The sequence below is a fragment of the Oratosquilla oratoria genome, chromosome 39 (genome assembly GCF_046742065.1).
Source record: "Oratosquilla oratoria isolate Oo_2021 chromosome 39, ASM4674206v1, whole genome shotgun sequence".
Lineage (NCBI taxonomy): Eukaryota > Metazoa > Arthropoda > Malacostraca > Stomatopoda > Squillidae > Oratosquilla > Oratosquilla oratoria.
Window position 1 is genome coordinate 16,478,520 of NC_134815.1, and position 18,410 is coordinate 16,496,929.

An 18,410-nucleotide genomic window follows, 5' to 3' on the forward strand; every position below is an offset into this window, starting at 1 on the left:
ACAAGGAGGAGTTGAATACACAGAGGAAATTGAAATGGCGGAAATTATGAACAAACATTTTAAATCAGTGTTTACAAGGGAGAACATACAACCTGAAGAGATCGAATGGAAAGAGAAAGTCCCCCCTATGAAAGAAATAGAAGTAACAAAGAATGAAATATTGAAACACTTGAGTAATCTTGGTGTCAGAAAATCCCATGGACCAGATGAAATATCAAACTGGATTTTGAAAGAATGCAGGAATGAACTGGCAGAGATAATACATAGCATAATAAACAGTTCCTTGAAAGAAGGTAAAGTTCCAGAAGATTGGAAAAAAGCAAATATAGTACCTATATATAAAAGGGGAAATAGAGAAGACCCTACCAACTATAGGCCAGTCTCTCTAACAAGTACAATAGCAAAAATTTGTGAAAGAATTGTCAAAAATAGATGGGTAAAATATTTAGAAAAAACGTGCTAAATCCAAGGCAATTTGGATTCAGACAAGGACGATCATGCGTCACCAATTTAATATGTTTCTATTCAAGGCTAATAGATATAATACAAGAAAGAGATGGATGGGCTGATTGTGCATTTCTAGACCTAAAAAAAGCTTTTGACAAAGTACCACATAAGAAGTTGCTTAAGAAATTAGAAACTGAAGGAGGAATACAGGGCAAACTGCTAAATTGGATGGAAGATTTTTTGCAAGAAAGAAAAATGAGAGTAGTGATAAGAGACCAACACTCAAAATGGGATGAAGTAATAAGCGGTGTTCCACAAGGAACAATTCTGGCCCCAATAATGTTTGCTATATATATTAATGATATGGATGAAGGAATTGAAAGCTATATGAGCTTCTTTGCAGATGATGCAAAACTATTGAAAAAAGTGAACACGGAAGAAGATTGTGAATCACTGCAGAGAGATCTAAAGTACAGGAATGGAGTAGGAAGTGGGAGATGGAGTTCAATACAAAGAAGTGTAGTATAATGGAATTTGGAAAAAGTAAAAACAGAATAACAGGATCATATAAATTGGGAGAAGAAGAAATAAAAAAAGTAGAAAATGAAAAGGACCTGGGAGTTATTGTAATGAATAATATGTCATCTGAGAAACATATAAATAAGATTTTTGGAGAAACCTATAATTTAATAAGAACAATCAAAGTTGCATCTACATACCTGGATGAAGAAATGGTGAAGAAAATTCTAATCACCCTGATAAGACCAAGATTGAAATATGCAGCAACGATATGGTCACCAAGTGCAAAAAAATGTATAAAAAAACTTGAAAGAATACAAAGAGCAATTACAAAATTGGCACCAACACTCTCAAAACTATCATATGAAGAGAGACTAGCAAAACTTGAACTACAGACACTAGAGCAAAGAAGAGAGAGAGGAGATTTGACAGCTATTTACAGAATCATGAAAGGCATAGAAATTACTGATAGAGAGAATCTGATAAAATGGGATGACAGAAATACAAGAGGACATGGAAAGAAAATAAAAAAAGACAGCTATAGAAGAGACCTGAAAAGGAACAGCTTTCCTCACAGAGTAATTGACAGTTGGAACAAGTTAGATGAGAAAGTGGTGTGTGCAAAAACAATACATGAATTTAAAAATAGTTTAGATAAAATGAGATACGAAAACGGGACACCACGAGCATAGCTCCCCTTCCCGTAAAATACAACTAGGTAAATAAAAACTAGGTAAATACAATCATATGAAGAGAGACTAGCAAAACTTGAGCAAAGAAGAGAGAGAGGAGACTTGATAACTATAGAATCATGGAGGGCATAGAAACTGATGACAGAGAGGATCTAATAAAAGGGGATAGTAGAAATACAAGAGGACACGGAAAGAAAATCAAGACAGTTATAGAAGAGACCTGAAAAAACAGCTTTCCCCACAGAGTAATAGACGTTTTGAGCATAGCTCCCCTTCCCGTAAAATACAACTAGGTAAATACAATTAGGTAAATACTGTCACGTCCTTAATGTGAGTAGAATCCTGTGGTTGTGCTGTGCCATGTCCTTGTGTGAATAAAATCTCCTGTTTGTAATTCTAAGGCCCGCCTTGCATGAATATGACATGTAATGTATATTTTATATTGTATCATATTCTATAACATATGAATATAATTCTTAAAATATTATGCATTGCACAATACCTGTATGTTGGAGCACGCCATTACGTATTATCAGATGATGCCAAGCTGAGAAGTGTATCATAATATGGCGGGAAATACTCACTCTGCTCTCCCATTGGATGAAGGCCTTTAAACTGCCACTTTACAGACGTTTTGCCATGTTTTGAAATGTCGGCTCCCATTCCCAAGAGTATAAAAAGATGATGCAGAGAAAGACCAGAGTCAATAGAGAAGTGAAACAGAGAGAACAGAGAGAGATTACACAGAGTGACACTGAGAAGAAAAGAAAGGAGGAGAAGCAGACACCTTCGGGTCATCTGAATCTGCGTAGAAATTATTCCACATTCATCGGTTATGACATCTCTGCTAAACAATTCCTTTGGACCACTACTACAACCCGCCTTCTTCAAGCGAAGTGCTCAGCCTTCGTTTTCCCAAATTGTATCGACACTCTGTTATATTCTCTATTTACGAATTATCATCAGACATCTTGTTCCTGACTACCAGAAGCTTCACCTACCAGAAGAATTATCAGAAGCTTCCCCTACTAGAAGTTATCGTCCTTAATCTTCACCCCAAACTACCTATTTGTCCCCCGAGACCGTTGGTGTGACCTCAGCAACTATCAAGACTCGCATTTCATCTCAAACACATTTAAACTCTTCCTCTCTTATGCTCCATGTTTCTGCCCCATACAATGCTGTTGGCACAGTCACTCCTTCTTACAATCTCCTCTTAGCATGGGCCTTGATGGATTTGGAAAAGGCTTATGATAGGATAGACAGGAAGGCACTGTGGGAGGTACTGCAGATATATGTGGTAGGAGGAAAGCTGTTGAGAGCAGTCAAAAGTTTTTATGTCCCCCCATGCATAAAAGAAGACAGGGAGAAATCCCTTTAGGCTGCGTCAAATTTTGCTCACACATACTACCTCACCCCCCATCCCCCCACCCATTCCACCTCATGCATCACAACATCATCCATATACAACCATTCTCCATTCACCCCTGTTTTCTGTCCTCTCCCGTCCTTTCTCAACAGACATTCCTCTCTTCCCCAAAGCCCCCTTCACCCCATCCATCCACCTCATCCTAGGACGTCCCCTCATGTTCACTCCCTCCACATCTGCCTTCCACACCTCTTTTACCAGTCTTTCTTCACTCATTCTTTCCATGTATCCAAACCATCCTAATACTCTTTCATCAACCCTATCTCCCAACTCCCTTTCCACCCCTGTTCTCCTCCTCACCTCCTCATTTCTCACTCTATCTGGCCAAGTAACCCCCATCGTACTTCTCAGACTCCTCATCTCAAACACATTCAAACTCCTCTCTTATGTTCCATGTTTCTGCTCCATACAGTGCTGTTGGCACAATCAATCCTTCATGCAGCCTCCTCTTAGCATCTATTCCCAAATGTCTATTCCTCATTACACTTTTTAATCCACCAAGGCATTTACTTGCTTCTCTCAATCTACATTCTACCTCCACCTCCACTCCACCTTTTCCTGCCACATTTGCACCCAAGTATCTAAAACTATCCACTTCCTCCAGTCGCTCTCCCTTAATGCTCACTTCCAGTCTGGTGCCACTTTCACCCCTTGTACATCTCATCACCTTACTTTTACCCACATTTATCATTAGCTTTCTTCTATCACACACTCTCCCAAACTCTGTCACCAACTTCCTCAATCCCTCCTCCGATCCTGCCACAAGCGCAGTGTTGTCCGCAAACAACAGCTGGCTCACCTCCCACTTTTCTCCATTTTCTTTAACCATCTCCAATCCCTGACCCACCACCCTAGCATTTACCTCTCGCACCACCCCATCCATGTACAAGTTGAATAGCCAGGGCGACATAACACATCCTTGACGAAGTCCCACCTTTACCTCAGACCATTCACTCTCTCCATTTCTTATCCTGACACATGCTCTACTACTCTTGTTAAAACTCTTGACAGCTCCCAAAAGTTTTCCTCCTATTCCATATATCCGCAAAACCTCCCATAGTGTCTTCCTGTCTACCCTGTCATAAGCCTTTTCCAGGGCCATAAAAGCCCAAAAAACATCCTTCCCCTTTCCTATAGCTTTCCCATATATCTGTCTTACCACAAAAATCTGATCTACACAACCTCTACCCGTCTTAAATCCACACTGTTCCTCACCAATTACTCCCTCTGTTCCTCTCCTAATCCTATCAATCAAGATCCTCCCATAAGCCTTCCCAACTACACTTAACAATCTAATACCTCTCAAACTACTACATTCACACTTGTCCCCTTTTCCCTTGTAAAGTGGAATTATATAGGCACTCCTTCAGTCCTCCAGCACTCTACCCTCCCTCCAACAAACATTAAATAACCTCACCAGCCAGTCCACCATCACTGTACCTTCTTTTTTTAGACATTCTGCATGGCATCCATCCAGACCAGGTGCCTTATGTGCTTTCATCATCTTAACAACTGCCTTCACTTCATCCTTCCTTATTTCTCCTCCATTTTCTTAACTCATCACGGTCATTTTCTTAACATTTCCTACTGCAACTATCTTTCCCTTCCTCACATTAAGGAACTCCCTAAAATACTCTGCCCATCTTCCCCTTACTGCCTTCTCTTCCATTATCAACTCTCCATCTGCACCTTTTACCTTTTCTTCTCTGCCTGATTTGCCTCCTCTTCCTCTCATAATTTCTTTCCAAAACATCTTTTTTATTACTTTCAAAATTTTCTGTCATACTCTTACCCCAGTTCACATCTGCTCTCCTCTTTGCCTCCTTTACCTTGTGCTTTACTTCTCTTTTCTTTTTTTTGTACCTCTCATATGACTCCCTCATCCTATTTTGTAACTAATCTGTGAAAGCTCACTTCTTCTCTTGTACAACCTTCTTTGTTTCCTCATTCCACCATTCACTACCCTTCCTTCTGTTTCCTCTTGTCCTTCTTGTTCCACACACCATCTTTGCACACTTTGTGACTCCCTCCTTGAACCATCCCCATTCCTCCTCCACTCTATCCTTCACTCCTCTCTCAGCTTCTTCTTGTACTCCTCCTTTTCATTTAGAGTTCACTCTAAGCACCTCCCTACCTTTTGTCCTTCTCCTCTTTCTCCATGTATCCTCCACTCTCAACTTACCTTCCTCCAAAAAATGATCTAATATTCCCCCACCTCTCCCCTTAGCACATATACATCCTTAACTCTTCCTATTATACTCCTATCTACCACTACATAGCCCATTAATGCTTTATCTACCACCCTTCCATCCACTACCCTCTCCCATGTGTACTTATGCTTGACTTTCTTCCGAAACACTGTATTTGCTATCATCAACTCTCTTTCTATACACATCTCCACCATTTACTCTCCACTAAGATTCTTTTCTGGAACTTCACATTTCCCAACCACTCCATCAATTGGTTCATTTCCTACCCTAGCATTAAGGTCTCCCAGTACTATTACATTGACATTTCTCCCTAATGCCTCTATGCACTCATTTAAATCCATCCAAAAAGCCTTTCTTCTACACTCTTCTCACTGCCAGGCCCATATGCACTTACAAAAACCCACATCTCCTTTCCCAGTTTCACCTTCATTACCACATTATCCTTGAGGAAACCTCCTTCCACTCCATTACATGTTTACCTATCTCTTCACTTACTAGTATAGCCACCCCTTCTCTCCCTCTCTTCACTCCTGATAACCTCCCACTTACACTCCCAAACTTACACTCGCCCTCCCCTCTCAACTTAGTTTCACTCAAAGCCAACACATCCATCTTTCTTCTCACAAACATACTACCTATCTCTTCCCTTTTACTCTCATCTGTACCACATCCACGCACATTAAGAGACCCAAACCTTAGGGTGCTTGTTGGAAAACTCCTAGACCCCCTTATGCCTTCACTTTTTTTTTAGAAATGTCTCCTATGGGGCTACAGGGAGAAGGATGCCTGGTCCCAATCCCTGTCCCTTTTTTCTCGCCTCTTATGATCCAAGTGGAAAAACTTGGTGACAGTGTTCTTTTGCCCCCACCACAGGGTAGGTAGGCGAAAAAGGAAATGAATATTCAGAGAAATTGTACAAGACAGTAACAAGGGGTTGGGAGACAGCATAATGAGGGACATAGTTTAAAAGTGTCATATAGACCCTAAAGTATCAACTGCATGCTACTTTTGCCACAATAACATGCAACCAATACCCCAGACAAGGAAATGATAATAATGATAATATTATTAATAATAACTATAATAACAATAATGATAACAATAATAACTAATAATAATGGTAAAAAGTAATAATAATAATGATAATAACAATAATGATAACTAATAATTATAATAATAGTGATATTAATAACAATGATAATGATAACAATAATGATGATAATAGTAATAATAATGATATAAATAATAATATTAATAATGATAGTTCCAGTATAGATAACAATGATAATAATGGCAGTGATAATAGTAAAGGCATTAGTAAATGGGGATTGTCATCCCATAATTCTATGAGGTTTAATAATATGACCCTTCAGGCTTTCAAAATTCTATTTTACTTAAATATTAGTCATACGTATTTTAATATAATTTCATGGTATTCTCATACTTAAACATTTCTTGTATGATTTCATTAAGAAATGCAATGAACAATAAAGATTGAGCAAAAACTGAATCATACAAATACCTCTTAAACCCTTCAGTTTTGTTCTTGACTCCAGACTGGTAGGGGCTACAATTAACTTTATCAATCATATATCACAGTGGTGTACATTACAGGTTTTGTATTTGATGATGGCAATTCTGTCTAGTTGAGTAAGGACTTCTAGATTATACATTTTGATTCTTTCACCACCACTTGGCCACTGCTTTCTTTTGGAAATTATTTGTAATATCCAAAGCTATTAAAAAAAAAAAAAAAAAAAAAAAAAATCTAAAGGAGAAGGGTGAGTGAAGTTTTGTGTTGTGCATTTGTCCCCATTTGGTGGATAGTTACTGAGGATAATAAACTATCTTCTTCTGTCTCTGGGTGCTCTCCCACATCTTTCTGGTCACTGTATCTAAGGCCTCATGTTACTGACAATCCAATTCCTATAATAAGCGACATCGGTGTAGACAGCAGGGGTGTCGGCCGCTCCACACTGTAGAGCAGCAGCGCCGAAGGATGTCAGGCCGAGCTGAAAAGGTGAGGGTATGTCTTCAGCATCATAATAATATCAGGTACTTGGTTAGATTGAAAATAGAAGTATTATAGTGGTGTTTGTTACCACAGCAGCAAAGGTAAGTGCACAGTGCCAGCACCACACTTGTGTTAGTTGGTTGAGATGATAATATAAAGAATAAGCTGTAAGAGTGGTGGTAGTAGTTATTAGAGATGAAAAGGTAAGACCATGCCATGACAATCTAGTTGCTTGAGCTGAAAAAGTAGGTAAATTGTTGAAGTATAGAAATAGTAGTTGCTAGAGATGTCAAGGTAAGAACACGTTGAAATCAGTGATGTTAATTACTTGACGGGAAACAGTAAAGGTATGTCATTAGTATCATAGTATTAGAAGTTTCTCAGATTGAGAAAGTAAAGGCATGTTGTAAATACTGTTGTTATATTAGTTGCTCAGTTAGAAAAGGTAAAGACATATCATTACTAGTCTCAGACATTTGGTCCAATGCTTCTCATATGTTTGCTTCTCATATGCCAATTGGTCTTTAGACATTTGATCTAAAACTGGTTTGTCTATTAGATCAATTAGTCTTAAGAAAACCAGCCTTAGGTTAAGTTAGGTTAGGGTTAGGTTAGGTTAAGTTAGGTTGGTCCCAGACCATTCAGTATCATAACAATCTTTCATTACGCTAATTCTACCTATTGGATGAGGTGCTATTAGACCAATTCACATTGGGGCTCCTATTGTTCAAAGGGTCTTAATTATACATTTACATATCTACAATAAGCCTTTACTCTTTCATCCAATAAGTGAATCTTCAGTAATTAATACCTAACCTAATCTAACCTTAGATTAGATTAGGTTAGGTTAGGTTAGGTTGAATTGGTTAGATTATTCTTCAAAAGGGCATAACTGGGACTGCTATTGTTCAAAAAGGGGCAACTGGGGGCCCTGTTCTTCAAAAACTTGAAAAGATATATTTTATATTTCAAAAGTTTGAAAAGATGTACATTGGTTTCACGGGGTTTCCTCTAAGCTCAATAAGATTGTTTGGTGGCAGACAGAATAAAGATCAAAGTTGAGTGAACAGGTTGATACAGTACCAGGTAGAATGGAGGCCCTGTACGTGATGCAGCAGTGACGGGTCCGCCTGAATCGCCGCTACAAGTGTCTCTTCCTTCCACGCCTCCGAAGCAAATTTGGCCTGCGACCAACTCATTGTTAAATGTGGGATTGCAAACACTTCGGGCTATGTAAGGAAGTTGAACGCCCAAAAGAACAGGGCTCTGGCTGCTAAAGTCATTGCTGGTGAGTCCCCAGCCGGCTGCCGTGGCTAGTCGATCCCCGAGGAAGTTCTCGATGTTATGGTTTGCAGGCGGAATGCAGATCGGTCTGATAGCGTCTGATTGACAAAACGATAAAACATATGGAGAAACAATTTCTGTCACCTAAGAGACCTGATAATACTTTCTATTGGCAGCAGATAGAATTCTGTTGGTAAATTTGATTATGAATGAGAAAGGAAAAATCATAACTGCTGTTTTAAGATAATCTATTCTGTTTCAAGGGTAATATTAACAAGTAACTCCATACTGCAAATGAAGATAAAAAATGTGTAGTTGGAAGCTATTGTTTATGTTTTGGAAATTAGTCTAAGGTAGGATTTTTAAATTTGAGAAAGATGGCAACATTGACCACTAGAAATGAATTATCAGTTCTAAGAATGAAATAATTGAAATTTATTAACTATTTCGTCAGATCTCAATATATCTCCAGTCGGCAACAACTGTCGAGTTACAATAGAAGATACATACAGATTGATAATGTATGAAATATTATGGAATGAAAAAGACAAGATGATTAAGCTTACTTGTAAATGTAACTTCGCGATTGAGTCGGACGAGAGCAATGTCGTCACTGACGGAGCCACGCTGGAGGAAGTCTGGGTGTCTAATGATATTTTCTGGAGTGAAGTCCTGTTCTGGGTTGGCACAGGTCCTTCTACCATTGGCTAATGTTTGACAGTCAGGGGAAGTGTTCAAGTTGTGTTCGCCCAACCGGACGCGCGCTCTGTGGGAACAAAAAAACTTTTAGTCCTCGATCAGGTCGAAGTAACAAGAAGTCGGTTCGTTTAGAGAGAACAAAAGATATAAAACTCATCAAGATCGAAATAACACGAGATCAGCTCACTAAAAAAATTAATTTGGTTGTATTGTACTTACAGCTGTCGTCCACCAGTGAAGGAAGTATCAATGCAATGGGCTGCTGTCAAGACATAGCGACTTGTAATCAGAGAGCCTGAGCATCTCCATCGGATGGTTCCTCCCTCTGAAAGATTCATTAGTATAATCATAACAATGAGTTAAAATAGATTGCGATGGTAGATCAGGTCGACAGTTGACAATGAATCATTTTGCCTTTTCCTTGCTTGACTCTTGCCTCTACATATAATCCACCACTCTTTTTATTTCCTTCTGGTTTTCTCCTCAACTCTCTTTTTCATTCTACCTTTGTTTCATTAACTCTCTTTGCCAACCTCTCCTCCACAATTCTTCTCATATGTTCAGACCATCTCGACAATCCTCTCTTCATCTTCATACGCACTGTTCCTTCCTACATTTTTCCCAGTACATCTTTATCTGGCACTTCAGTCCAAATAAATTCCACAAGCAGTTAACCTCCAATGTTTCCATTTCTTATTTCACTATCCGTAACCTCCACAGTTCATTTGCATACAACAGCAGCATTAGATCCACTAAAGATATTTGCTCATCTTCCAAACAATATGGTCAATAGATTAGCCCACACTTTCCAGCACCAATTACAAGTGTCATAATTACTCTAATTTGAAAACCAGGAAAAGCACCAAATAGGGTAGAACATTTCAGACAAATCTCACTACTTAAGGTACCAGCAAATATATTAGAAATAATAATGAACATAAAGTTGAGACAACATCTCGAAGAGGGAGAACTATACAAATCCTGGAAATCTGGATTCTGAAAACACCATGAAACAACCACGGCCATTGCAAGAACATATAAATAGATGGCCAACGAAATGATAGCACAGCACAAATGCATATTAGTTCTTGAAGACATCAGTAAAGCTTTCGATAAGGTTTGGCATGATGGACTAAAACTCAAAACAATCCGAGTGCAGCTTCTAAAAGAACTAATAAGGTTTCTATGTGGATTTCTAATGGCGCATACAGCAAGAACCAAATCAAAAGAACACAAAAGTGACCATCTCCTCTTCAATAGTTGTGTACCAATAGTTGGTATCAAACGAGGCCTCGGTTTGAGCCGCGAGGCGACTATCGGAAATTATTTGTAGTGATATGCGCCATCTCTGGCAATTTACTTCAGGTATTTACAATGACTAAAGCCCTTCAAGATTTCGTACCAGCTTCATCACTGTGTAAGTATTGAGCTTGGGTCGCTGTGAAAGTTAGGTAAGGACGGCAATTAGTACAGTAGTCTACTTTGAATCTTTGGGAATTAGATAAACTCCAAGGTGGAGGCTTTTGAAACTACGTTGGCTCAGTCGGTAGACCATTGGCCTAGAATCAAGAGAGGTCTTGGGTCGAGCCCCCAAACTACACACACACACACACACACTTTCAACGAACGGACGGCTTGAAGAACGTTCTGAAGAAAAGTGAAGATTGTGGATCCCAACGCAAAGAGAAGTGCCTTTTTGTATTTGCAGGGTGGGGGGAAATTGCTCGTGGGGTAGTGGGAAAGTAAGGAAAGAGGAGAGGGGGAGGGATTGCTGGGGAAATGGAAGGTAATGAGGAGGTGGAGGAAATGGCCCTGACGGGCCGCCGTAAGGTAGACAAACGACCCCAAGACGAGTTGGATGATGACAACATGTCTAATAGGAATGTGAAGATTAGAGGTATAGATAGGAGCAATATAGCAGAAAGTGATGAGAATATTTTCAAGGGATTTAAAGAGGGTGGGGGGGACAAGACTAGACTAGAAGAGACTAGAAGAGAAGGTCGATAAGGTGATCGAGGACTTGGAGAGTAGGTTAGGTCATATGAACACCATTTTACAAAGGGTTGAAAGATTGGAAGAACTGGAAAAGGCGAATAAAAACTTAACTGATGAAATAGAAGACCTAAAAAGACAGTTAAGAGAGGTAAAGGTGGAGAATGAGGAATTGAAGAAGAATAGTAAAGAAAACAGAGAAACGATAGCTAAAGAAAGTAAAAATTGGAAGAAAACCCAAGAAGGAAATAAGGTTTCATTCACTGACATAGTCAAACAGCAATTGAAAGAACATACTGAAGACTCAGTTATTAAAGTGATGAGACAAAAGGAGAATATAGTAAGGGATTTAGCAGACAAGAAGAAATGTATAATTATATTAGGAATGGAAGAGAAACACAACACAGATAGAACCACAAGAATCAAAGAGGAAAATGAAAAAGTAAGCCAATTACTAGAATCAGTTCAGGAAGATGAACCAGGAATTATGAAACAAATCGAAGAGAAATTTAGACTCGGAAAGTATAGCACAGACAAGACCAGACCAATTAAGATTAAATTCAAGTCACAAACAACGGCAGAGAATATCTTATCCAAAACAGGGAAACTAGCAACAAGTGAACAATACAAAAAGATATGGATAAAAAGAGAAATGAATAAAGAGGAAAGAGAGGAAGAAAAGCAGAAAAGACTGGAAGCTAAGACAAAAAACGAGAACAGAACGGAGTCAGAGAAAGAGAGATTCTATTGGAGAGTAGTGAACATGAAACTAAGGAAGTTCGACATACAAAAGAAAAACATAAGGGAAACAGAGAACACAATGGAAGTGGCAGAAAACTAAGAGTGTCTTACACAAATATAGATGGATTAATAACAGGATTGAATGAGCTGAATGATTATTTGAAAGAAAAAGAACCGGACATAATGGGAATTGTAGAAACAAAATTAAAAGGCCCACTACCACCCAACAGTGTAGGACATGATGCATACAATTATTGGATTAGAAACAGAGAGAAAAAGCAAGGGGGTGGATTTATGTTCCTGACTAAGAAGGATATAAACGTGAAAGGTGTCATATATGGAAAGAATACAGTAGAGATGATTATGATAGAAGTGGAAGACAGAGATAAGAAGAGCAGGAAATTTGTGATCAATTATGTGCCTCCGAAAACAGCCTCATGGGAGGAGAGTGAATATAAAAGTATGTTAGAGGACACAAAGATAGCATTAACTAAAATAATGGAAGACGGAGGAAGAATAGTTATGATGGGCGACTTTAATTGCAAAGAAATCTGCTGGGAAGAAATGACAGTAAAGAGTGGTGATGACTCATGGGGAAATGCTCTACTTGAGATGATTACTGACCATTCAATGACACAATGGATACAAGAGAACACTAGGTATAGAAATGAAGAAGAACCATCGAGGCTAGACTTAATAATTACATCTGAACCTAGAATAGTGGACAAGATTGAATATAAAACACCAATAGGTAAAAGTGACCACATATTGATTGAACTGGAACTTAATGAAGAAAAATATATGAAAAGAAATGAACAATATAGAAGAGGAAGAATGATGTATGAAAAAACAAACTTTGATAAAATAAGAGAATTCTTCCAACAAGAAAACTGGGAAGAAATATACAAAGAAGAAACATCAGTGGAAGAGAAATGGAATATTTTGACAAAAATTTACAAAAAAGGAGTGGAAAAGTATGTCCCAAGACAAAAACAAGAAAAAGAATATGTAAAGTGCTGGTACAACAAAAGTTGTAGGGAGTTAAAAGACAAAAGAGACAAAGCCTGGACCAGATGGAAAAAAGACAGAAGACCTGAAAAATGGAAAATATATACTGGTTATAGAAATGAATATGTACAAAAGTGCAGAGAGGAAAAAAGAAAATATGAAAAAGATGTTATAGAAAAGTGTAAAGATCAACCAAAACTATTCTACAGATTTGTAAACAATAAACTGAAAAACAAACAAGACTTGGAGAAATTAAGACAAGGAGGAGATGAATACACTGAGGAAATGGAAATGGCAGAAATTATGAACAAACATTTTAAATCAGTGTTTACAAGGGAAAATATACAACCTGAAGAGATTGAGTGGAAAGAAAAAGTCCCCCCTATGGAAGAAATAGAAGTAACAAAGAATGAAATATTGACACACTTGGGTAATTTTGATGTCAGAAAATCGCATGGACCAGATGAAATAGCAAACTGGATTCTGAAAGAATGCAGGAATGAACTGGCAGACAAAATACATAGCATAATAAGCAGTTCCTTAAAAGAAGGAAAAGTTCCAGAAGATTGGAAAAAAGCAAATATAGTACCTATATATAAAGGAGGAAATAAAGAAGAACCTACCAACTATAGACCAGTCTCTCTAACAAGTACAATAGCAAAAATTTGTGAAAGAATTATCAAAAGTAGATGGGTAAAATACTTGGAAAAAAACAACGTACTAAATCCAAGGCAATTTGGATTCAGACAAGGACGATCATGCGTCACCAATTTAATATGTTTCTATTCAAGGCTAATAGATATAATACAAGAAAGAGATGGATGGGCTGATTGTGCATTTCTAGACCTAAAAAAAGCTTTTGACAAAGTACCACATAAGAAGTTGCTTAAGAAATTAGAATATGAAGGAGGAATACAAGGTAAATTGCTAAATTGGATGGAAGACTTTTTGCAAGAAAGAAAAATGAGAGTAGTGATAAGAGATCAGCACTCAAAATGGAATGAAGTAATAAGCGGTGTCCCGCAGGGAACAGTTCTGGCCCCAATAATGTTTGCTATATATATTAATGATATGGATGAAGGAATTGAAATGTTACATGAGCTTCTTTGCAGACGATGCCAAACTACTGAAAAGAGTGAAACTGAAGAAGAGATTGTGAATCACTACAGAGAGATCTAAATAAAGTACAAGAACTGGAGTAGGAAGTGGGAGATGGAATTCAATACAAAAAAGTGTAGTATAATGGAATTTGGAAAAAGCAAAAGCAGAATAACAGGATCATATAATTTGGGAGAAGAAGAAGGAATAAAAAAAGTAGAAAATGAGAAGGACCTGGGAGTCATTGTTATTATGAATAATATGTCACCTGAGAAACATATAAATAAGATTTTTGGAGAAACTTATAATTTAATAAGAACAATCAAAGTGGCATTTACATACCTGGATGAAGAAATGGTGAGGAAAATCCTAATCACCCTGATAAGACCAAGATTGGAATATGCAGCAACGATATGGTCACCAAGTACGAAAAAATGTATAAAAAAACTTGAAAGAATACAAAGAGCAATCACAAAACTGGCACCAACACTCTCAAAACTATCATATGAAGAGAGACTACAAAAACTTAAACTACAGACACTAGAGCAAAGAAGAGAGAGAGGAGATTTGATAGCTATTTACAGAATCATGAAAGGCATAGAAATTACTGATAGAGAGAATCTGATAAAATGGGATGACAGAAATACAAGAGGACACGGAAAGAAAATAAAAAAAGACAGCTATAGAAGAGATTTGAAAAAGAACAGCTTTCCTCACAGAGTAATAGACAGTTGGAACAAGTTAGATGAGAAAGTGGTGTGTGCAAAATCAATACATGAATTTAAAAATAGTTTAGATAAAATGAGATATGAAGACGGGACCCCACGAGCATAGCTCCCCTTCCCGTAAAATACAACTAGGTAAATACAACTAGGTAAATACACACACATATATATATATATATGTATATATATATATATATGTGTATATGCATAGATATATATATAAATAAAAATGCTTATATATATATATATATATATATATATATATATATATATATATAAATATATATATATATATATATTAATCATGAGTAAAAAGTTGTTGACTTACCGAGATACCCAAGAACCGCGATGTGGGGCATAGCGTTCATAGGCACCTCAGTACCCCCGATGATCCTGGTAGTGGTTGCTCCCCTGCAGTCCGTCTGAAGGACGTTCCCGTTCCCGGATCCGGTGCCGGGGTCGGGCGGGAGGACGATGGGGGCCGTCTCGCAGCACACCTAAGGTGATAAAATAAAGACATGACGTGATGAAGGAGTCCAAAGCGTTGTAAACAAAGTAGTACTTATGATAATGAAAATGATGTATTTTCGATTGATCTTCATGACCTTCGATGTTATCATGCTGTTTATATCCACAGGGTTGTAACCAAAGTACTACTTATAATAACGAAAATTATATAATCTCGATTGATCTTTAAGACCTTCGATGCTATCGTGCTCTTTATAGATTTTCAGGACTTCATGCTGAATGGGTAAAGGCTGTCTCAGTGAACCACTTCACTGCAACAAAGCCCCTTAGGTATTTTGTTCAGATTGATGACCGATGATTATACTTACTTTGGGACGGAATTCCCTACCGAAAAGGCTTGTTTTTTTTTCTTTACTACTACGATGATGTAATCTGTTAATTCTTGTCCTGGCCGATCGAGACTTCATTTTGTATTCAACCGTCAGCTGAGTAAAAGCTGTCAGACAAGGGTGACTGACAGCAACCCCCTGCCTGTTGGGCCCTTGAGACTTCACTTGAGCAATACTACTTTTTAACTTCATTAAGAACATTTCAACGCTGACTGAAATAAGCAGGCCAGGCATCCACCAGCTGCTCTTAGTCCTCGGTCAGAGGACCCTCCTAAAGGTTGCTCGAGACCCGTAAGGATCTCAAGCCGGTCCTGTCATGATATTTCTAGAGCTATTGACGAAAATAGCCCCATCCCCACTAGTCAATCCCCCCTCTACACTGCTCCAGCATAATTATTTAAAGAAATTAACTGAAACGAGAACTGTCTCTAAATTAGTTTGCTTAACCGACAGGGGAGGGGGTGGAGGGGGGAGGGTCTCCATAAATGACTGATACGTTATCTCCAATGACTCGAAAGATGGCATAAATTACCTATTTCTGTTAAAGCAATCGCCAAATAATTTTATTCAGGGAGAAGTCACGCACACTCCTAAAGATGAAAGGCACATTGCCTCCAACAGTTGAAGACATTATATCTGAAAGGTCTCATTTTGTCCTCTGAAAAACGGTTCCGTGAACAAGCTATATGTGTGTGTGTATATATATATATATATACATGCACACACACACACACATATATATATATACATACATAGATACATACGTACAAACATACATGCAGACACTCAACTATCGCCAGATGATTTTACTTAGATGAGAAGCAGGCGCGGATCCGGGGGGGGGGGGGAGGGGGCTGAAGCCCCCCCCCAATTTGTTCTTCCATGAATCATTGTAAGGATGTCATTTAATCGATTTTAGTACTTTCTGATGTTTTGCCAGGTCCGGGGGTTAAATAAACTGACACCATGTGTGCGGTATTTGGGCGGAATTGTGCTGTGTTTGGCATTTGTTTAATTCCATTTATCTGTTTTATGCTGCGCGTGTTGTAAGGTTGCCAGGGTTGTGTCTCAGTTGCGCTAAAAAGGGATAGAAAGGAGATATGCCACGTTCGTTGGCCGTTTAACATACCTGTATTGTCACCTGGCGCTACTCGGCGTTCACAATGAAATCAATATTGAAATAGACAGTGTAATCAATGTATTTGCCCCAAAAAACAGGAGGTTGATGTTTGTGTGAGATCCCATGAACAATGCTGTGTGTTATTAATGTAATTTAGATACTTTTATTAACAGGTTCAGAAGTTCATACACGTTTTTGTTTGTATTTCTGTTTTTAAAGCTACTTTTATTTTTTATTACTTCCATGAGTCCATGTGCACTAACACTACACACGGATCCTGCAATAATTTCTATGCGAGAGTATACGCGTGACAGTGCCTTATCACTAACTAGCACAAGCGTGTAACAATATAAAACGAATATACATTCTATTATACATGTCTAAAATACAGAAAAATCTGATTTTTTTTATTAAGTTAAGTATACCTCAGACTTCTGATACATCAGACTACTCAGAGGAAGGAATTCAGGTCAGCCCCCCCCCCCCAAATTTTTATCCTGGATCCGCCACTGATGAGAAGGAATCCTCATAAACGAATGGGATGTTATATAAAATGATTCGAGAGATTATATTAGTTATCCTATCTATTCCTCTACCAAGAATTCATATAAAGACCCTGTGTACCTACAGACACTCTCCGGCCAGATCTAGCACAGATGGCTCTGAAGACCTCCTGGAAGGCTTCCTGAGTCAGGCGCCGAAGAACCGTGATGAGGCGGGGACAACTCTCCAAAGGGACACAGCTTTGGCTGCCAAAGCAGAAAGCTGTGGGATGAAGAACAAGAAAACATGTCAGCTCATCTTTTTCAGGCAGATGTGGTATCGTTAGTATGACTTAGTATCAAACCAGCAACTTGTCCGCGTGACTCAGTCAAGGCCTGTTACCAACAAAACCCGCGAAAGTCAAATCCAATTATATGGGCATGCGTTGATTCTATTTAAAGGTTGTCTCTACAAGAGACAACGCTCGGTGGAGGAGACAACGGGACGCCCTCAGAACTCATGGCTCGAGGGAAGTCGACCGTGTACGGGGTGGCCAATGAAACCAAATCAACAATGCAAAATACTGCATTAGTCACAGTGTGATAAAGCACTACAAAAACAAGCGTGCGGTCGCTTTGTAAGCAGCATCAAGACTGACTCCGACGCCAAGCCACGCCAACAAACTCAAACTAGGCGGGAAAAATATACACGCTTAACATGAACACTTGGTTTTCACAATAATACATAGAATATACAATAATACATAAATAATATTATAAATATGTATGTACAACACACAAGGAATATTTGTCACCATTACAACCGATCCTCCCGAGATTTGTTTGGAACGAGAAAGGTGGATGCATGGGGATTTGCCAGTAGAAAACGTAGGGAATGGCATCAGTGTGTGAATGAAGTCACCCCCCTCCGCAAGCATATTTTTTATAATGATTATGGTAACTGTTAATTTCTTTTCCGGCTTGGAAGGACTAGTTCGTCACAATGGATGAAATAATTAAATTTTCTGGATTAGACAATCCCTACATGACGAACTGCACCGACTTTTTACAATAAAATATTTTATTTTTGCTT

At 38.4% G+C, this 18,410-nt stretch overlaps 1 protein-coding gene across 1 annotated transcript in view; it reads right to left on the minus strand.

Moving 5' to 3' along the window:
* Positions 1 to 6,665: 6,665 nt before the first annotated feature.
* The window catches only part of LOC143020166 (phenoloxidase-activating factor 1-like), a 37,423-nt gene continuing 25,678 nt past the window's right edge, over positions 6,666 to 18,410 (minus strand). Inside the window, exons 4-9 of the mRNA XM_076176328.1 lie at positions 17,464 to 17,600; positions 15,187 to 15,355; positions 9,514 to 9,619; positions 9,162 to 9,361; positions 8,395 to 8,693; positions 6,666 to 7,309 (exon numbers count right to left, since the gene is read on the minus strand). Of these exons, the coding sequence (XP_076032443.1) occupies positions 7,193 to 7,309; positions 8,395 to 8,693; positions 9,162 to 9,361; positions 9,514 to 9,619; positions 15,187 to 15,355; positions 17,464 to 17,600 (1,028 nt within the window). The 3' untranslated portion in view covers positions 6,666 to 7,192. The remainder of the gene's footprint in view (positions 7,310 to 8,394; positions 8,694 to 9,161; positions 9,362 to 9,513; positions 9,620 to 15,186; positions 15,356 to 17,463; positions 17,601 to 18,410) is intronic.